Here is a 23,455-nt window from a genome sequence, read left to right on the forward strand (position 1 = left end):
CATGCCCTTAGTTGTGTAATCTTGATGGAAGCATCTACTTACATCTAGCCATATCCTTACTTGTGTAATCTTGATGGAAGAATCTACTTACATCTACATATCCTTTCTTGTGTAATCTTGATGGAAGCATCTATTTACATGTAGCCATATCCTTACTTGGGTAAACTTGTTGGAAGCATCTAAATACATCTTGCCATATTCTTACTTGGGTAAACTCGATGGAAGCATCACTTACATCTAGCCATGTCCTTAATTGTGTAATCTTGATGGAAGCATCTACATACATCTAGCCATGTCCTTACTTGTGTTATCTTGTTGGGAGCATTTACATACATCTAGCCATGAACTTTCTTGGGTCAACTTGATGGAAGCATCTACTTACATCTACATGTCCTTTCTTGTGTAATCTTGATGGAAGCATCTACTTACATCTAGCCATGTCCTTACTTGTGTAATCTTGATGGAAGCATCTACATACATCTTGCCATATCCTTACTTGGGTAAACTTGATGGAAGCATCTACATACATCTTGCAATATCCTTACTTGTGTAATCTTGATGGAAGCATCTACTCACATCTAGCCATGTCCTTACTTGTGTAATCTTGATGGAAGCATCTATTTACATCTACATATCCTTTCTTGTGTAATCTTGATGGAAGCATCTACATACATCTTGCCATATCCTTACTTGGGTAAACTTGATGGAAGCATCTACATACATCTTGCCATATCCTTACTTGTGTAATCTTTATGGAAGCATCTACATAGATCTTGCCATATTCTTACTTGCCTCAACTTGATGGAAGCATCTACTTACATCTAGCCATGCCCTTAGTTGTGTAATCTTGATGGAAGCATCTATTTACATCTATATATCCTTTCTTGTGTAATCTTGATGGAAGCATCTACATACTTCTTGCCATATCCTTACTTGCCTAAAGTTGATGGAAGCATCTACTTACATCTAGCCATGTCCTTAGTTGTGTAATCTTGATGGAAGCATCTACTTACATCTACCCATGTCCTTACTTGTGTTATCTTGTTGGAAGCATCTATATACATCTTGCCATATCCTTACTTGGGTAAACTTGATGGAAGCATCTACATACATCTGCATTTTCTTACTTGTGTTATCTTTATGGAAGCATCTACTTACATCTAGCCATGCCCTTAGTTGTGTAATCTTGATGGAAGCGTCTATTTACATCTACATATCCTTTCTTGTGTAATCTTGATGGAAGCATCTACATACTTCTTGCCATATCCTTTCTTGTGTAATCTTGATGGAAGCATCTACTTAGATCTAGCCATATCCTTACTTGGGTAAACTTGATGGAAGCATCACTTACATCTAGCCATATCCTTACTTGGGTAAACTTGATGGAAGCATCTTCTTACATCTACATATCCTTATTTGGGTAATCTTGATAGAAGCATCTACTTACATCTACATATCCTTACTTGTGTAATCTTGATGAAAACATCTACATACATCTTGCCATATCCTTACTTGCGTAAACTTGAAGGAAGCATCTAATTACATCTACATATCCTTACTTGTGTAATCTTGATGGAAGCATCTACTTACATCTAGCCATATCCTTACTTGGGTAAACTTTATGGAAGCATCTACTTACATCTACATATCCTTTCTTGTGTAATCTTGATGGAAGCATCTTTATACATCATGCCATATCTTTACTTTGGTAAACTTGATGGAAGCATCTACTTACATCTGGCCATGTCCTTAGTTGTGTAATCTTGATGGAAGCATCTACTTACATCTAGCCATATCCTTACTTGTGTAATCTTGATGGAAGAATCTACTTACATCTACATATCCTTTCTTGTGTAATCTTGATGCAAGCATCTATTTACATCTAGCCATATCCTTACTTGGGTTAAATTCGAAGCATCTACATACATCTTGCCATATCCTTACTTGGGAAAACTTGATGGAAGCATCACTTACATCTAGCCATGTCCTTAATTGTGTAATCTTGATGGAAGCATCTACATACATCTAGCCATGTCCTTACTTGTGTTATCTTGTTGGGAGCATTTACATACATCTGGCCATGAACTTTCTTGGGTCAACTTGATGGAAGCATCTACTTACATCTACATGTCCTTTCTTGTGTAATCTTGATGGAAGCATCTACTTACATCTAGCCATGTCCTTACTTGTGTAATCTTGATGGAAGCATCTACATACATCTTGCAATATCCTTACTTGTGTAATCTTGATGGAAGCATCAACTCACATCTAGCCATGTCCTTACTTGTGTAATCTTGATGGAAGCATCTATTTACATCTACATATCCTTTCTTGTGTAATCTTGATGGAAGCATCTACATACATCTTGCCATATCCTTACTTGGGTAAACTTGATGGAAGCATCTACATACATCTTGCCATATCCTTACTTGTGTAATCTTGATGGAAGCATCTACATACATCTTGCCATATCCTTACTTGCCTAAACTTGATGGAAGCATCTACTTACATCTAGCCATGTCCTTAGTTGTGTAATCTTGATGGAAGCATCTACTTACATCTACCCATGTCCTTACTTGTGTTATCTTGTTGGAAGCATCTATATACATCTTGCCATATCCTTACTTGGGTAAACTTGATGGAAGCATCTACTTACATCTGCATTTCCTTACTTGTGTTATCTTGATGGAAGCATCTACTTACATCTAGCCATGCCCTTAGTTGTGTAATCTTGATGGAAGCATCTATTTACATCTACATATCCTTTCTTGTGTAATCTTGATGGAAGCATCTACATACTTCTTGCCATATCCTTACTTGGGTAAACTTGATGGAAGCATCTACTTAATTCTACATATCCTTACTTGTGTAATCTTGATGGAAGCATCTACTTAGATCTAGCCATATCCTTACTTGGGTAAACTTGATGGAAGCATCACTTACATCTAGCCATGCCCTTAGTTGTGTAATCTTGATGGAAGCATCTACATACATCTAGCCATATCCTTACTTGAGTAAACTTGATGGAAGCATCTTCTTACATCTACATATCCTTACTTGGGTAATCTTGATAGAAGCATCTACTTACATCTACATATCCTTACTTGTGTAATCTTGATGGAAGAATCTACTTACATCTACATTTCCTTACTTGGGTAAACTTGATGGAAGCATCTACTTACATCTGCATTTCCTTACTTGTGTTATCTTGATGGAAGCATCTACTTACATCTAGCCATGCCCTTAGTTGTGTAATCTTGATGGAAGCATCTATTTACATCTACATATCCTTTCTTGTGTAATCTTGATGGAAGCATCTACCTACTTCTTGCCATATCCTTACTTGGGTAAACTTGATGGAAGCATCTACTTAATTCTACATATCCTTACTTGTGTAATCTTGATGGAAGCATCTACTTAGATCTAGCCATATCCTTACTTGGGTAAACTTGATGGAAGCATCACTTACATCTAGCCATGCCCTTAGTTGTGTAATCTTGATGGAAGCATCTACTTACATCTACCCATGTCCTTACTTGTGTTATCTTGTTGGAAGCATCTATATACATCTTGCCATATCCTTACTTGGGTAAACTTGATGGAAGCATCTTCTTACATCTACATATCCTTACTTGGGTAATCTTGATAGAAGCATCTACTTACATCTACATATCCTTACTTGTGTAATCTTGATGGAAGCATCTACTTACATCTAGCCATGTCCTTACTTGGGTAATCTTGATGGAAGCATCTACTTACATCTACATATCCTTAGTTGTGTAATCTTGTTGCAAGCATCTACTTACATCTACATATCCTTACTTGTGTAATCTTAATGGAAGCATCTACTTACATCTAGCCATATCCTTAGTTGTGTAATCTTGATGGAAGCATCTACTTACATCTACATATCCTTAGTTCTGTAATCTTAATGGAAGCATCTACTTACATCTACATATCCTTACTTGTGTAATCTTAATGGAATCATCTACTTACATCTAGCCATATCCTTAGTTGTGTAACTTGATGGAAGCATGTACTTACATCTAGCCATATCCTTAGTTGTGTAATCTTGATGGAAGCATCTACTTACATCTACATATCCTTACTTGTGTAATCTTGATGGAAGCATCTACTTACATCTAGCCATATTCTTAGTTGTGTAATCTTGATGGAAGCATCTACTTACATCTAGCCATGTCCTTAGTTGTGTAATCTTGATGGAAGCATCTACTTACATCTACATATCCTTACTTGTGTAATCTTGATGGAAGCATCTACTTACATCTAACCATATCCTTAGTTGTGTAGTCTTGATGGAAACAACTACTTCATCTAGCCATATCCTTAGTTGTGTAATCTTGAGGGAAACATCTACTTACATCTAGCCATATCCTTACTTGGGTAATCTTGATGGAAGCATCTACTTACATCTACATATCCTTAGTTGTGTAATTTTGTTGCAAGCATCTACTTACATCTACATATCCTTACTTGTGTAATCTTAATGGAAGCATCTACTTACATCTAGCCATATTCTTAGTTGTGTAATCTTGATGGAAGCATCTACTTACATCTACCTACCTTACTTGTGTAATCTTAATGGAAGCATCTACTTACATCTAGCCATGTCCTTACTTGGGTAATCTTGATGGAAGCATCTACTTACATCTACATATCCTTAGTTGTGTAATCTTGTTGCAAGCATCTACTTACATCTACATATCCTTACTTGTGTAATCTTAATGGAAGCATCTACTTACATCTAGCCATATTCTTAGTTGTGTAATCTTGATGGAAGCATCTACTTACATCTACATATCCTTACTTGTGTAATCTTAATGGAAGCATCTACTTACATCTACATATCTTTACTTCTGTAATCTTGATTTCTTAACACTTCCGGTATGACGTGGCAGCTAGTGATTAGGAGGGTCCTGCTTCAGAATGGAACGAAACTTTTCTCTCTTCAGCAGGATCAATCACAAGGATCAAGAGGTAAGCAGGGAATGCATTAACATGTAATGCAGGATTAGTTACAAAACTTGAGGGTTAAAGAGGAGGAACATATAATCCTGGGGGTGAAGGATCAATTCAAAATTCAAGTAAGTCATTAACTGGATGCTATGGACTACATTTGTACATACCTCTCCAAGAGCCTCATATCTCTGCTGGTTAAATGAATGTTCCTCTGATACCTTGAATATGAATGCTTCATCTGTCACTGTATGCCTCAATTGGCCATCTATGAAAAAAAAAATGACATCATTATCTCCATATGCATAACATTACAACAATAGCATTAAACCAGAGGTGTTTGCAGAATCAGCCCACAATCACCTTAAAGCCCCTAAAACATAACTAAACACACACCTTCAGTTGGCCTAATAAAGAAGGAAATAAACTTCTCATCTAATGAAATACTTCTGGTCTGGGAAAATCAAATCAATAGTTATCATTGTTAATAATTCTAAGAATACCATCTCCATTACATCATTGTCATTATCCTGTATGTTGGTGGTCATCACATAATAAATATATCTTCAGTTTTCAGCAGACGTCCTCTTCACTATCAACTATCCAAGAGTAGTTGTACCTGTATTGTCACTTCCTGTTTTGGGATACATAATGGTAATTTAATATGTCAGTTTGTGCAACAACAACAGTACTTACTCGTGCCTATTTAATCTACCGCAATTACATGCCAGTCACCCCATTACCGTAATAATCAACACGATTTCCAAAACCTCTATTATCAAAATTTGTTTTTATCCGTCTGGATTATGATACAGTATTATACCCCACAATTCCACTTCCAAACAGTCAGTGCATGCCCAGTAAGCCGGACATGACGTCACAGTGTTTACCTTTATTAACCCATCAGCCTTGCATGAGGGTACTTCCTCAATTGTTTGAAGCTACTGAGCCGTGTTGTTTATCATATACCATCCATGCGGAAATCAGACCTCAGGGCATTGAAGCCAGTCCCAATGCTGACAGTTCCAGACGCAATACTGTGCGACCCAGCAGTCCACCGTATCTTACAATGGCCGAGTTACGCTCACAACTGGCGGAACGTGGCTGAAGGTACGGAATAATTGGCCAAGGAAAAGCTGCAAGTTGCTGCAAGGGAATCAACACAGATGGCCAGTATCAGTGACGGTGACCTCGTCTGACAGCTATGGTCCGAGTGCTAATTCAAAGCCAGCAGCTACACTTCCGGTGATTGTTGAGGCTGGACTATCTCACAGCAGAAATCCAGATGTCCTTGTCAGTGGGACCAGGCTACCAGACAGTGTTGTGTCTGACAATGTGGATAATGTGACCAACTCCGTGCCTCCTGTCACTGTTAGTGTTACAAGTCTACAACGTGAACTAGCAGAGTTACAAAGCATGAAAGCGAACATGACTAGTCAACAGAGAGTGCCAACCGATCATGTGGCTATGGGCCTACCAGATCACTAAAGCCACGAAGTGCCTTTTGATTCTCGGCCACAGATTCACTCTGTCACTCCAGTGCTCAAGAAGAAGATCAAAGATTGCAAGTATTGCAACCTTGCTTTGCTATTATTACCCAACCCAAACACTTTAGATGCAAGAATGGCCAAATATGATGGCAATGTCGACCAATTGAAAGAGGATATGAGGGTCACTCGTGCACTGACCCTAGCCGAATTCATCCAGGCCTTTGCCATATATAAGGACCTTTACTGCGACACAAATGATGCAAAACGTAAACAGTTGGACGGACATGAACAAACTCTGATTGAACTAGCTACATTGTATGGGGGCACTGCGCACTATGACTATCATAAGTTGTTAGTCGCCAGAGCATTCGATGAGACATGAGGGACACACGTTTGTACGGGATGTGTTCTTCGGGTCGACGTTCTTGATCGTGTACCACATGCCACAGCATCACCCAATGAAGATAGGTCTAACCTTTTCTTGGACAAAACTGTCATCTCCGATAGGCAGGGGGCGACAGACAGAAACAACACCAGGGGACGGCCTCGAGTTGAGTCAAACGGATGTGAGGTCTGCAATAATTTCAATCACCAGGACTGTCCAAGAGCGAACTGTGTGTACCTTCATGTGTGTCTCAATTGTTATGCCTAGAATCACGGACAGGTAAATTGAGCAAATTCTCCCAAGTCAAGACGGGACACTCAAGCTTGACTAACTTTCCCGGATATGACTGGCGAAGAGGGCGGAGGTACAGTAGCAGTTCATCTCACTCCTATCAACGTACAGGATATACAGGCAGAACTTGCCTCCCATCCCCATCCTCCATTTGCAACATATCTCGTCAACGGATTGCAACATGGCTTTGACCCCTTAATGTCGGATATTCCACAGTCCACAACAGAATGTAAAAACAATCATAGTGCTACACTGGATCCAGTAGTAGTGACAAAGGCAGTGCAGACAGAAGTCACAAAAGCGTATGTTATAGGACCATTCCAACAGAAAGATAGCCACTTAAGGATATCTGCTTGTCTGTATTATGAGTACTTAACTTTTTTCTTAGATCATAGGTATTTCTAAAATCTTTGTTATTGAATCTGACTGTCCATCTAAAGAAAGATGGGGGAAAGAATTCATTTTATTGTGCAAGGTAAACTTGTCAACTACTTTGAGGTGAACCTTTGAGGTGAAGGTGGGGTTTAACGTCGCATCCAAGATTACTGCACTTATATAGCGACGTTCATGCACATGTGTGTGTGTATGTGTGTGTGTGGCTACTTGTATGAGTCCGGATTGATGCTAATCATATCAAACAAAGAAAAGTGTTGATGACAAACATCCTGATTGTGACATTTTCAAGGAAGGTCGATTAATCTCTGTAGACCATATTTCCATTAATTCTGTTTATCACACAGTCTCATCATAAACAGGAATTTATGTCTATAATGTAAAAGAGGTATGGTATTCAGAAGAATTATGACAGTTCAAGTTGTGCAGTGAACAAAAATCCATACAAGCATACATCCTTAACAAAAGTTGCTGTCAGCTTTGATATAAAAATATTTTCCATTCGAAAACACCAAAATGATTTGAAAAAAAAAAAAATTAATAAAAAATTTATTATATTGTAAAAATGGAACATATGTGTTGAATTCCACAATAAACAAAACAAATACCAAATGTCAGGGGCTACTACAAATCCCTGCAGGCTTGTACAAATTTCCAAAATTCCCCATTGTTTTTAAATTACAAAAGCATTTAATTTTACCTTGGCTAGTGAAGCTTTAGAGTTAAGTTCTAGCCCTGTAACTGGACGTGACCGTCAATCGGCCATGGTAAATACTACTAGTGTCAGTGTGCTGACATGATACCTGCTTGATGTGACCATCTGTCCATCATAGTAAATACCACAAGTGACAGTGTGCTGCTCTGATTGTGTTGAAAGTGATCTTACGTCCATCATGGTAAATACCACTAGTGTCAGTGTGCTGACCTGATACCTGCTTGACGTGACCGTCTGTCTGCCATGGTAAATACCACTAGTGACAGTGTGCTGATCTGATTGTGTTGAAAGTGATCTTACGTCCATCATGGGTAAATGCCGCTAGTGACACTGTTCTGACCTGATTGTCTTGAAAGTGATCTGACGTCCATCATGGTAAATACCGCTAGTGACAGTGTGCTGACCTGATACCTGCTTGACGTGACCTTCTGTCTGTCAGCCATGGTAAATACCACTAGTGTCAGTGTGCTGACCTGATACCTGCTTGACGTGACCTTCTGTCTGTCAGCCATGGTAAATACCACTAGTGTCAGTGTGCTGATCTGATTGTGTTGAAAGTGATCTTACGTCCATCATGGTAAATACCACTAGTATCAGTGTGCTGCTCTGATTGTGCTGAAAATGACCTTACGTCCATCATGGTTAATGCCGCTAGTGACTGTCTGTCTGCTATGGTAAATACTACTAGTGTCAGTGTGCTGATCTGATTGTGTTGAAAGTGATCTTACGTCCATCATGGTAAATACCACTAGCGACAGTGTGCTGCTCTGATTGAGCTGATTTGATCTTATGTTCATCATGGTAAATACCACTAGCGTTAGTTTGCTGCTCCGATTGTGTTGAAAGTGATCTTATGTCCATCATAGTAAATACCACAAGTGACAGTGTGCTGCTCTGATTGTGTTGAAAGTCATCTTACGTCCATCATGGTAAATACCACTGGTGACAGTGTGCTGACCTGATACCTGCTTGATGTGACCGTCTGTCAGTCTGCCATGGTAAATACCCCTAGTGTCAGTGTGCTGATCTGATTGTGTTGAAAGTGATCTTACGTCCATCATGGCAAATACCACTAGTGACAGTGTGCTGCTCTGATTGAGCTGATTTGATCTTATGTTCATCATGGTAAATACCGCTAGCGTTAGTTTGCTGCTCCGGTTGTGTTGAATGTGATCTTACATCCATCACAGTAAATACCACAAGTGACAGTGTGCTGATCTCATTGTGTTGAAAGTGATCTTATGTCCATCATGGTTAATAGCGTTAGTGACAGTGTGCTGCTCTGATACCTGCTTGATGTGACCGTCTGTCCGTCTGCCATGGTAAATACCACTAGTGTCAGTGTGCTGATCTGATTGTGTTGAAAGTGATCTTACATCCATCATGGTTAATAGTGTAAGTGACAGTGTGCTGCTCTGATACCTGCTTGAAGTGACCGTCTGCCATGGTAAATACCACTAGTGTCAATGTGCTGATCTGACTGTGTTGAAAGTGATCTTACGTCCATCATGGTAAATACCGCTAGGGTCAGTCTGCTGACCTGATTGTGTTGAAAGTGATCTAACGTCCATCATAGTAAATACCACTAGTGACTGTCTGTTTGCTATGGTAAATACCACTAGTGTCAGTGTGCTGATCTGATACCTGCTTGACGTGACCGTCTGTCTGCCATGGTAAATACCACTAGTGTCAGTGTGCTGATCTGACTGTGTTGAAAGTGATCTTACGTCCATCATGGTAAATACCACAAGTGACAGTGTGCTGACCTGATTGTGTTGAAAGTGATCTTACATCCATCATAGTAAATGCCGCTAGTGTCAGTGTGATGCTCTGATTGTGCTGAAAGTGACCTTACGTCCATCATGGTAAATACCGCTAGTGACTGTCTGTCTGCTATGGTAAATACCACTAGTGTCAGTGTGCTGATCTGATACCTGCTTGACTTGACCGTCTGTCTGCCATGGTAAATACCACTAGTGTCATTGTGCTGATCTGACTGTGTTGAAAGTGATCTCTCCCTCCATCATGGCAAATACAGCTAGTGAAAGTGTGCTGCTCTGATTGTGTTGAAAGTGATCTTACGTCCTTCATGGTAAATACAACTAGTGACAGTGTGCTGACCTGATACCTGCTTGATGTGACCGTCTGTCCGTCTGCCATGGTAAATACCACTAGTGTCAGTGTGCTGATCTGATTGTGTTGAAAGTGATCTTAAGTCCATCATGGTTAATAGCGTTAGTGACAGTGTGCTGCTCTGATACCTGCTTGAAGTGACCGTCTGTCTGCCATGGTAAATACCACTAGTGTCAGTGTGCTGATCTGACTGTGTTGAAAGTGATCTTACGTCCATCATGGTAAATACCACAAGTGACAGTGTGCTGACCTGATTGTGTTGAAAGTGATCTAACATCCATCATAGTAAATGCCGCTAGTGTCAGTGTGATGCTCTGATTGTGCTGAAAGTGACCTTACGTCCATCATGGTAAATACCGCTAGTGACTGTCTGTCTGCTATGGTAAATACCACTAGTGTCAGTGTGCTGATCTGATACCTGCTTGACGTGACCGTCTGTCTGCCATGGTAAATACCACTAGTGTCATTGTGCTGATCTGACTGTGTTGAAAGTGATCTCTCCCTCCATCATGGCAAATACAGCTAGTGAAAGTGTGCTGCTCTGCTTGTGTTGAAAGTGATCTTACGTCCTTCATGGTAAATACCACTAGTGACAGTGTGCTGACCTGATACCTGCTTGATGTGACCGTCTGTCCGTCTGCCATGGTAAATACCACTAGTGTCAGTGTGCTGATCTGATTGTGTTGAAAGTGATCTTACGTCCATCATGGTTAATAGCGTTAGTGACAGTGTGCTTCTCTGATACCTGCTTGAAGTGACCGTCTGTCTGCCATGGTAAATACCACTAGTGTCAGTGTGCTGATCTGACTGTGTTGAAAGTGATCTTACATCCATCATAGTAAATGCCGCTAGTGTCAGTGTGCTGCTCTGATTGTGCTGAAAGTGATCTTTCGTCCATCATGGTAAATATCGCTAGTGACTGTCTGTCTGCCATGGTAAATACCACTAGTGTCAGTGTGCTGATCCGACTGTGTTGAAAGTGATCTTACGTCCATCATGGTAAATACAGCTAGTGACAGTGTGCTGCTCTGATTGTGTTGAAAGTGATCGTACGTCCATCATGGTAAATACCACTTGTGACAGTGTGCTGACCTGATACCTACTTGATGTGACCGTCTGTCCGTCTGCCATGGTAAATACTACTAGTGTCAGTGTGCTGATCTGATTGTGTTGAAAGTGATCTTAAGTCCATCATGGTTAATAGCGTTAGTGACAGTGTGCTGCTCTGATACCTGCTTGAAGTGACCGTCTGTCTGCCATGGTAAATACCACTAGTGTCAGTGTGCTGATCTGACTGTGTTGAAAGTGATCTTACGTCCATCATGGTAAATACCACAAGAGACAGTGTGCTGACCTGATTGTGTTGAAAGTGATCTTACATCCATCATAGTAAATGCCGCTAGTGTCAGTGTGATGCTCTGATTGTGCTGAAAGTGACCTTACGTCCATCATGGTAAATACCGCTAGTGACTGTCTGTCTGCTATGGTAAATACCACTAGTGTCAGTGCGCTGATCTGATACCTGCTTGACTTGACCGTCTGTCTGCCATGGTAAATACCACTAGTGTCATTGTGCTGATCTGACTGTGTTGAAAGTGATCTCTCCCTCCATCATGGCAAATACAGCTAGTGAAAGTGTGCTGCTCTGATTGTGTTGAAAGTGATCTTACGTCCTTCATGGTAAATACCACTAGTGACAGTGTGCTGACCTGATACCTGCTTGATGTGACCGTCTGTCCGTCTGCCATGGTAAATACCACTAGTGTCAGTGTGCTGATCTGATTGTGTTGAAAGTGATCTTACGTCCATCATGGTTAATAGCGTTAGTGACAATGTGCTGCTCTGATACCTGCTTGAAGTGACCGTCTGTCTGCCATGGTAAATACCACTAGTGTCAGTGTGCTGATCTGACTGTGTTGAAAGTGATCTTACGTCCATCATGGTAAATACCACAAGTGACAGTGTGCTGACCTGATTGTGTTGAAAGTGATCTTACATCCATCATAGTAAATGCCGCTAGTGTCAGTGTGATGCTCTGATTGTGCTGAAAGTGACCTTACGTCCATCATGGTAAATACCGCTAGTGACTGTCTGTCTGCTATGGTAAATACTACTAGTGTCAGCGTGCTGATCTGATACCTGCTTGATGTGACCGTCTGTCTGCCATGGTAAATACCACTAGTGTCATTGTGCTGATCTGACTGTGTTGAAAGTGATCTCTCCCTCCATCATGGCAAATACAGCTAGTGAAAGTGTGCTGCTCTGATTGTGTTGAAAGTGATCTTACGTCCTTCATGGTAAATACCACTAGTGACAGTGTGCTGACCTGATACCTGCTTGATGTGACCGTCTGTCCGTCTGCCATGGTAAATACCACTAGTGTCAGTGTGCTGATCTGATTGTGTTGAAAGTGATCTTACGTCCATCATGGTTAATAGCGTTAGTGACAGTGTGCTGCTCTGATACCTGCTTGAAGTGACCGTCTGTCTGCCATGGTAAATACCACTAGTGTCAGTGTGCTGATCTGACTGTGTTGAAAGTGATCTTACATCCATCATAGTAAATGCCGCTAGTGTCAGTGTGCTGCTCTGATTGTGCTGAAAGTGATCTTACGTCCATCATGGTAAATACCGCTAGTGACTGTCTGTCTGCCATGGTAAATACCACTAGTGTCAGTGTGCTGATCTGACTGTGTTGAAAGTGATCTTACGTCCATCATGGTAAATACAGCTAGTGACAGTGTGCTGCTCTGATTGTGTTGAAAGTGATCGTACGTCCATCATGGTAAATACCACTTGTGACATTGTGCTGACCTGATACCTACTTGATGTGACCGTCTGTCCGTCTGCCATGGTAAATACCACTAGTGTCAGTGTGCTGATCTGATTGTGTTGAAAGTGATCTTACGTCCATCGTGGTTAATACCACAAGTGACAGTGTGCTGCTCTGATTGTGTTGAAAGTGATCTTATGTCCATCATGGTTAATAGCGTTAGTGACAGTGTGCTGATCTGATACCTGCTTGACGTGACCATCTGCCATGGTAAATACCACTAGTGACAGTGTGCTGATCTGATTGGTGTTGAAAGTGATCTTACGTCCATCATGGCAAATACCGCTAGTGACAGTGTGCTGCTCTGATTGAGCTTATTTGATCTTATGTTCATCATGGTAAATACCGCTAGCGTTAGTTTGCTGCTCCGGTTGTGTTGAAAGTGATCTTACATCCATCATAGTAAATACCACAAGTGACAGTGTGCTGCTCTGATTGTGTTGAAAGTGATCTTACGTCCATCATGGTAAATACCACTGGTGACAGTGTGCTGACCTGATACCTGCTTGATGTGACCGTCTGTCCTTCTGCCATGGTAAATACCACTAGTGTCAGTGTGCTGATCTGACTGTGTTGAAAGTGATCTTACGTCCATCATGGTAAATACAGCTAGTGACAGTGTGCTGCTCTGATTGTGTTGAAAGTGATCGTACGTCCATCATGGTAAATACCACTTGTGACAGTGTGCTGACCTGATACCTACTTGATGTGACCGTCTGTCCGTCTGCCATGGTAAATACCACTAGTGTCAGTGTGCTGATCTGATTGTGTTGAAAGTGATCTTACGTCCATCGTGGTTAATACCACAAGTGACAGTGTGCTGCTCTGATTGTGTTGAAAGTGATCTTATGTCCCTCATGGCTAATAGCGTTAGTGACAGTGTGCTGATCTGATACCTGCTTGACGTGACCATCTGCCATGGTAAATACCACTAGTGACAGTGTGCTGATCTGATTGGTGTTGAAAGTGATCTTACGTCCATCATGGCAAATACCGCTAGTGACAGTGTGCTGCTCTGATTGAGCTTATTTGATCTTATGTTCATCATGGTAAATACCGCTAGCGTTAGTTTGCTGCTCCGGTTGTGTTGAAAGTGATCTTACATCCATCATAGTAAATACCACAAGTGACAGTGTGCTGCTCTGATTGTGTTGAAAGTGATCTTACGTCCATCATGGTAAATACCACTGGTGACAGTGTGCTGACCTGATACCTGCTTGATGTGACCGTCTGTCCTTCTGCCATGGTAAATACCACTAGTGTCAGTGTGCTGATCTGACTGTGTTGAAAGTGATCTTACGTCCATCATGGTAAATACAGCTAGTGACAGTGTGCTGCTCTGATTTTGTTGAAAGTGATCGTACGTCCATCATGGTAAATACCACTTGTGACAGTGTGCTGACCTGATACCTACTTGATGTGACCGTCTGTCCGTCTGCCATGGTAAATACCACTAGTGTCAGTGTGCTGATCTGATTGTGTTGAAAGTGATCTTACGTCCATCATGGTTAATACCACAAGTGACAGTGTGCTGATCTGATTGGTGTTGAAAGTGATCGTACGTCCATCATGGTAAATACCACTAGTGACAGTGTGCTGATCTGATTGGTGTTGAAAGTGATCTTACGTCCATCATGGCAAATACCGCTAGTGACAGTGTGCTGCTCTGATTGAGCTCATTTGATCTTATGTTCATCATGGTAAATACCGCTAGCGTTAGTTTGCTGCTCCGGTTGTGTAGACAGTGTGCTGACCTGATACCTGCTTGATGTGACCGTCTGTCCTTCTGCCATGGTAAATACCACTAGTGTCAGTGTGCTGATCTGATTGTGTTGAAAGTGATCTTACGTCCATCATGGTTAAGAGCGTTAGTGACAGTGTGCTGCTCTGATACCTGCTTGAAGTGACCGTCTGCCATGGTAAATACCACTAGTGTCAGTGTGCTGCTCTGTGTTGAAAGTGATCTTATGTCCATCATGGTAAATACCACAAGTGACAGTGTGCTGATCTGATTGTGTTGAAAGTGATCTTACGTCCATCATGGTTAATAGCGTTAGTGACAGTGTGCTGATCTGATACCTGCTTGACGTTACCGTCTGCCATGGTAAATACCACTAGTGACAGTGTGCTGATCTGATTGTGTTGAAAGTGATGTTACGTCCTTCCTGATAAATACTGCTAGTGACAGTGTGCTGACCTGATACCTGCTTGATGTGACCGTCTGTCCGTCTGCCATGGTAAATTGTTGTGTCAGTGTGCTGCTCTGTGTTGAAAGTGATCTTATGTCCATCATGGTAAATACCGCTAGTGACAGTGTGCTGCTCTGATTGAGCTGGAAGTGACCTTCGGTCCATCATGGTAAATACCGCTAGGGTCAGTCTGCTGCTCTGATTAAGCTTGAAGTGATCTTACGTCCATCATGGTAAATTACGTCCATCATGGTAAATACCGCTAGTGACAGTGTGCTGCTCTGATTAAGCTGGAAGTGATCTTACGTCCATCATTGTAAATTACGTCCATCATGGTAAATACCTCTAGTGTCAGTGTGCTGCTCTGATTGTGCTGGAAGTGATCGTACATTGATCAAGGAAAAAAATTCTTTGAGAGGCATTTAGAAGTTGGAGTTATAAGTAAGGATAAGATATATGGATGATATCACTTGCATCATAACGGTGTTAGAACCTACACCGAAACATCGCTCCGAATTGTAATAAAGAAGTTGTTCATCCATATATCTTATCCTTACTTAAAGGAAAATACTGCTTGTGACAGTGTGTAAAACTGCTGCAATAGTTACATGCTGTTAAGAAACAATTACAACAGCTACCGGGTAATGAGCATTGAAAAGGAATGGCAAAGACAAAGGCTAATGAACAAGCGCTGATGTAACATTCGTTATACTTCTTATGGCTGTGAACCCCTTAGAATTATGCAATAAATACTTGAGTTGCATTTACATTTGTTGATCTGTTTGTTGTTCAACAATGTCTTCAGCATTATTCCAGCTATAAGACTTAGTAAGCCTTCTAAAGGAGACCTTCATTGCTGATTTCTGCTAAACTTTCTATCAGAAGCAAAATTCCCACATTACCTTCATTGAATCTGTATCCAAACTCTTCAAGAGATTTGGGGAAAATGTATCTCTCTGGAAAGAAAGAAAAATAGAGTCACACCACTGTAACTCAGAAGTGTAATTAGTTTCTTTCAGCACTGATGATCTATTTTTTTCAGCGTAACTTTTGAGGACTAATTGACAAATATGAACAAGTAAATGAACTTTGAAAACTATCTTCCCAAGAAAGGAGTGTCCACAAGCCTGTATCAAAGCCTAGTTTCCACCCTTGCCATTTCAAGCCTAAAACCTGAGTCGAGGACCTGGTCAATCAGATAATGAAAAGATTTGATATTTCATCCCTGACAGACAAAATGACAGATTACCACACCTAAGGTACTTATTACTGCTGCATTTCGCTCTTACAAAAATAGAAGCATACAAACTACACAGTATCTTGTAACACTGCACATCAAAGTACCACTTGTGTCAGTGTGCTGCTCCGATTGTGTTGAAATTGATCTTACATCCATCATGGTAAATACCACTGGTGACAGTGTGCTGACCTGATACCTGTTTGATGTGACCGTCTGTCTGTCTACCATGGTAAATACCACTAGTGTCAGTGTGCTGACCTGATTGTGTTGAAAGTGATCTTACGTCCATCATAGTAAATACCACAAGTTACAGTGTGCTGATCTGTTTGTGTTGAAAGTGATCTTACGTCCATCATGGTTAATAGTGCGAGTGAAAGTGTGCTACTCTGATTGTGTTGAAAGTGATCTTATGTTCATCATAGTAAATACCACTAGTGTCAGTGAGCTGATCTGATTGTGTTGAAAGTGATCCTACGTCCATCATAGTAAATAGCGCTAGTGACAGTGTGCTGCTCTGATTATGTTGAAAGTGATCTTATGTTCATCATGGCAAATACCGCTAGTGATACTCACTAACACGAAATGCTCAGTATGGTTGTCTGAATGCTAGTACAGCATCTTAGTCACTGCAATAAACATTTAGTTAACCGTTTCAATACCAGTCTTCAAGAAGCTTTTCACTGCTATGACATTGAGTCCCTAGAGACTCTGGGTTGATAGATAAAGCCTACATTTATCAAGGAAAATACCAGCTTGTAAAATATCTTTGCTACTACATGTCATACACCATTTGAAAGATCTCATCCTAGTGTTTATAAATATAACAGTAATATTTATCACATCATTTTAATAACACATTTACAACTTAATTCAGTTCAATTTTAATTTTTTTTTCATGTAAGCTAACACATTCATCATGTCCAGATTAAGAAAATCTGAAAATTGTTGTGATTTTTGGCAATTCTGAGATCAATATCCACTTACCTATTTCTTTTTTTATTTTCATTGTTTACATAATCGGAAAATTATTATTCATATTAAAAAAAAAAAATCTATCATGACCTGTTTCCAATAACAATGACTTTTTGCTCAGGAACATGAGAAAATACCGGGAAATATCTTCGATTTTGATGCTTTGTCTGAATAACATGAAAATATTGTTTGATGTTGGGTATCGTTTGAAAGCTCTGAACATCTTAGTAAAATCTAAATATTTTTTACATTTGTATACTTAAGCTGTTTCCATCTCAAGTCTGCTTTTCACAGGACCACCGACGCTGTCATGTGACCGGTTGTGATGTCACATCAAATCATATTACTGCTCGCCATCCGAGGTAACAAAAAGAGTTTCTGAAGCTATAGTGGGGAGGCAAGTCTGAGACGGGTGGGCCCTTAGACGTATTAATGCAGGATAAGCATACAAATGTAAAAAGTATTTAGATTTTACTAAATATTTTACTTATCCTGCATTAATCCTTAATGCATCTGTTTCGGACGGTATGGTGGAGGGTATACCTTCAGTTGTCAAAAACTTCAATAAAAAGAAACCCTTCCAAAGATAAGTTGTCAAGGAATTATTATGGTTCTGTTCGGATGAACAAAACCTTCCAAATAGCATGCTGGTTTTCTTGGGGGAATTTGTCAGCAAAGAGCCGGAGTCACAGAAGACTAATCACAATTTTAATTACAAGAACAATTAACAATGAACAATTTACAAGATCTTAGAATATAGCTGAGGGTGCCACAGAGAGTCGGTACAACCCTCTGGGCTGTGGGAGAGAGATCTGCTTGGTTAGAGCATCAAACCCCTTCTGCTTAACATTTGGCTTCTGTATGTATTTAACAAAACTTAGAACAATAAAAGGAATATGATTGGTTGATACACGATGGGGTGTGCCCTATGGTTAATGAATGGCTAGACAGAGGTGAATACTAATCTTGTTGACATATTTACTGGGTGCTTGGAAAGAGATTATGGTATGACTATAGATGAGCTTGTATGGGGGCTAATCCTTAATGAGTCTAAATTGAAGTATTTGTTGAATGTTATTCTTATATATAAGTGATGACAGATTTACTTAAATAAAATAGTTAAGGCAATCTATAAAACTATGTAGACATAACTTTTGTCTTATTGATTAGTATGTCTGGGAGATGGGATCTTGTTAACTTAGGCTAGTATTTATCTAAAAGCTATAAATCTATTAAACTATGTAGACATAACTTTTGTCTTATTGAATAGTATGCCTGGGAGATGGGTTCCCGTTACCTTAGGCTAGCATCTATCTTAAAAACTATAACTGAAACTACTGATATTTTATATATGCATTTTATCTGATGATATGCATTACTTGCAAACTATAATTATATGAAATGTTGTATAAATGTTACACCATGATAACTTATAAAAGCCCTTGCTGTGGATCTAATTATTCTATGAAAACTTAGTATAAATGTTATATCATGATAGAATTGTAAGGCGGAAAAACATAAAAATGCTGGATGATAGGGCTGGTTCAATCTTATATGCAGATGGAACATGAGAATTATGGATAAGTCCATGTTAACAACCAGTAAAACGGAAGATAGCATTAACTGAAATCTTAACATATTGTGCTATGAAGCCAAAGCTGATAAAAAGCTTGAAAATTCACCAGGCATGTTGTAGACAGTACTGCGCGGGAAGGGAAAACTGATCCTGACAGGACGAGTTCATTATTTGCGTCAGGGGGTTTGTTACCTGCTGGGCTACTACCAGAGGGCCAAAACTATGAACACCTTCAACGTCTTCGAGCGCCACATGGCAAAGATAATGGCTAAAGAATACTTTGTCCTTCCATGATTGGTCTTATAGAACAAATGCTGTGTAGAGCCCTGGTTTAGTCTAGCGATCTGATCTTGTGAGGGTTGTTCGGTCTTGGCGGATCAAGTCTAGCGATCTCGTAAGCCTGCTGGATGACTGTGCGTAACCATAGCGATATGGTGTTTAGGCTAACTTCGGTGCTAACTTTGGTACTGGACGTACAGGATACCAGGATGAATAATTGTTTCCGTGAGCCATGCCAAGTTTTTGAGCGGCAGATGAAAACTTCCCACAATCGTCGAGATTGGTGATATGGTGAGGGAACGACCGAGTTGGCCTGGAAATTGATTTTTCGCTATGAAATACCAAGAAATCCAAGGTGGACCATGCTCAAAACAGACATGGGTGATGTAACACACTCAACCGCGCCGCAGTGGCTAAAACCAAGAGAAAAATTGTTTTCTTGGTGAGGTAATAAAAAGAGGATGCATTGAGGGACTCGAAGGGGGTGGGGTGAGGGGCCCCGCAAACTTCGAAGTACCACATTTAAATCCCACGTCGGGTGATGGAATTTGGCCTTCTGATCCTGAAGAGCGTAATAGGGCCTGTAGATCTGGGACCTCAGTCATCTTGCAAATTACCGATAACTGAATTAAGCGCTACCAAATACATTGTAATGTGCTGCCCTTCAAGTGTTTTGGTACACAAGTGCAGCTATTCCCGAGGCAAGAGAGTTAACTGACTTTAAAAGTCCAGTTTCCACCCTTGCCAAACTAGGCTGGAATTCCTGGGCTCGATCGAAGCGCCACCAGTGGCTATTACCAGTTATGTCCCTTCTAAGCCTCTCCTATGGACCAATCAGATTCCACCTCTGGTATCACTTGCATTTGCTTCAAACATGGCGGCACCCAGTCGGGATGATCTGATCAATAATCAAGATCTATATTGTGATAAAACGGGTCTTACATCGCGAAATACATCAAATCACGTGAGCACCTTGATTAAAAACTTGAAAAGATTTGGAAAATATCTGCTGACAATGAAACGGCGCACATGCTTTGCAAATCCTGCAATAGACTGAAATCTGCACAACAGTTTATGAACTGGATTTTGATCTCATTGCACGATTTTGATTGGCCTATGCATAGACTCGTTAGTCCAGCCAAAATGTAGCTCCATAATACCAGCCTAGTTCGGCAAGGGTGGAAACTTGACTTTTATAGTCAGTTAACTCTCTTGCCTTGGGAAGATGGCTAAGAATTGAGGTGATGCTGTCGTGGGATCTTGGTTCTTTGTCTCACAAAAGGTTTCAAATGATCACCACTTGTCATCGTATAACCCCCTGGTAGAGGGACGATGTTCCAAATATCCGGCAAGAGAAAAGAGCTGTACCAAAGTGCTATGCTTATGGTTATTAATTTATTTCAAATATATATTGTAAAGCTGCAACTAAATTAACATGATATTGGAATAAATTATTCCTGATAAAATAATAGTTTCAGAAACAATTCTTCCTATCATTGTATAAAAATTCTTTAAAGTTATATAACTGGGTAATTTTTAACCGAATCACCGGTAGATTCCAAGAAACTAATGCACAGCTGATTGCTACTTCCGGCTTAGTTTACGAGATAAATACAAACGGTAATCCTAATCTCTGCATCATAACAGAATGCCCAGCAGAACAGGAAATACAATTTAATCGGTAAATCATTATGTCTAGTGATGTTTTATCTCACATTTCAAATTTGTATTGACCAAGTTTAATTATTATGACCTGTTTGATTTGCTGAAGGGATAGATCGACGATGTATTTTTTCTGCGGAAGACAAACACGTTTTTATTGCAAATGTAGGGATTGTGTATGCGATGGTGACGAGCTTCATTCCGATTCGCTTTATAGACGGGGTATATAAATTAGCAAAGATTTTCAAGGCTTGTACAGGGGGGTCGTCTTATACGTTGGGTCACTTTATAGATGGCGATATACGGTAGCCCTTGTCGTTTAACGCCTGTACTGATGTACTGATGAAACCTGCCTGGCGTTGGGTGAGGTAGTTTGCAGTGAGGGTGGATGAGTAGGGACTCTGGGAGGGGTAGTGGATCCTTTTCTGCAAGATTTTTGAGGTCGAGGAACCACCCCGTCGCCAGCCACCAAGACGTGACCAAAGACAGAGCAAGGCTCTTTGTTTCTTTGATCTTTCGTATTACCCTGGGAAGAAGTACAGGAGGTGGAAAAGTGTATGCTTTTAGCCCTTCCCAGGGGATGCTGAATGCGTCTCCGCCCAACACTGTGTATCTGGGAGCGGACAGACACATCTTGTAAGTTGGTGGTTCTGGTGAGTCGCAAACAGGTCAATGTTTGGTTGCCCAAAGTGCTGAAGCACCAGTTGAAATGCCCCCGAGTGAAGTTTCCACTCTGTGGGAGCCACCCTGTCTGGCTGAGATAGGGCGTTGGCCATTATATTCCGACATCCAGGGATGTGTTCGACTATGAATTTTAGTCCCAGACAACCACTAGATGAAAGAACCTGAACGTCTGTTGTAGAAGGGAATGAGAGTGCCTCTGCTTGTCAAATCCTGCGCTGAAGTGAGCAGCCCCAGCAAAACTTGCCATTGGTGAAGTATGCTTGATTGATGCACAGCATGTGACAGAAAGCGAAAGATCTTGAATCATCAATCCCTCTGCACTGATAGGAGGTCCTGATCTATCTGAAACAGACCCCCTATGAACTGGAGCTGTTAGGACGGAGTTAACTCTGACTTAACTTTGTTGACTATCCATCCCAATTGAAATAACAGACGCGTTGTGAAATCCTGTTGGCGTACCAGGGTGAAGGTGTCCAAATAGCTCAGGAGACAGTTCCCTATGTAGGAGTCGAACTGGATGTTCCTCAAGACAGTTATTGGCTTGATTATTGATGTAAATAGCCCCAGGGCCAATGAAATGCGAAATGGTAGGACTGCCCATTGGTAGTGGACCCAACTGAACTGGAACCTGAGGAACCTACAGTCAGAGGGATGGATAGGTACATGCAGGTATGCATCCTGCAGGTCGAGATTGATCAAGGAATCAAACGCATTGATACTGGTTCTGAGCTGAAGTGAGGCAGGCACTCCAGATAGCGGTCGTTTAACACAGAGAGATTGTGAATCATGTGCATCTTGCCTGAGTCCTTCTTGGGTACCAGAAAGATGGGGCAGTCAAAGCCTGGTGTTAACGCTGGGGCGTATACAATCTCTACAGCTCTTTTCTTCAACAAGATGTCTATTTTGGACAAATGTTGCTTCCTTGGATAACCCCAAAGTGGAGAAGCTGTGGTCAACAGTGGAGCTTCCTTTAAGTTCAGACAGTAGCCGTAACAAGATTTCAGTTTCAATGAAAGCCAATCTGGCCTCTGGGACTTTGAGCGTGGTTGGTCTCGAAGAACCAGTCATCCTCTGGAAGTCCTCATCCAAAGCATGAGCCTGATCCGCTACAGCAGAGGCATGGATAGGAAAATCGTCTTCATAAATTCTGGCACTCTGAATGACGGCGCAAGCGTGAGCTTGGAAAAATCTTCGTTTACAAGTGGACGACCTGTCATTGAATTGTAAAGGACCTCATTTCCTACATTGCTGCTACTACCAGTAGATCGAGTCCTGAGAAAAGTGGAGGACTGGAACTATTCATTCCTGCTTCAAAAAAAAAGCCAGATTATACTAACAGTGCTATTACATGACAACTGAAAATTCTAATAAGCAGATAAATGAGAGAAAGTTACTACATGAACGTAATCCCTATTTATCAAAGCTGAGTTTAATGAGTTACCAAGTTTTATTCATTACAACTCTGTCATACGTAAGGATAAGATTTATGGATGAACAACACCATTATTAGAATTAGGAACGACACTGTTCTAATCTCCCACAAAGGACTTGGTAGTCTTACCATGAGGTGAGAGGAAGTGGGCTAGGTACTGGGCCATATTGTAACTGTAATGAACAGTGTCTCTGGAGCAGATTAG

General features: G+C 40.7%; 1 protein-coding gene across 2 annotated transcripts in view; it reads right to left on the reverse strand.

Annotated features, from left to right (window-relative positions):
- Positions 1–23,455, reverse strand: part of LOC124118013 (dentin matrix acidic phosphoprotein 1-like) — a 397,126-nt gene that overhangs the window by 238,446 nt on the left and 135,225 nt on the right. For both annotated transcript variants that reach the window (XM_048396585.1, XM_046480046.2), the window contains exons 4-5: positions 16,308–16,361; positions 5,148–5,245 (exon numbers count right to left, since the gene is read on the reverse strand). In XM_048396585.1, coding sequence (XP_048252542.1) covers positions 5,148–5,245; positions 16,308–16,361 — 152 coding nt within the window. The remainder of the gene's footprint in view (positions 1–5,147; positions 5,246–16,307; positions 16,362–23,455) is intronic.

The sequence above is a fragment of the Haliotis rufescens genome, unplaced genomic scaffold (genome assembly GCF_023055435.1).
Source record: "Haliotis rufescens isolate VD_foot unplaced genomic scaffold, xgHalRufe1.0.p SCAF_1, whole genome shotgun sequence".
Taxonomy (NCBI): domain Eukaryota; kingdom Metazoa; phylum Mollusca; class Gastropoda; order Lepetellida; family Haliotidae; genus Haliotis; species Haliotis rufescens.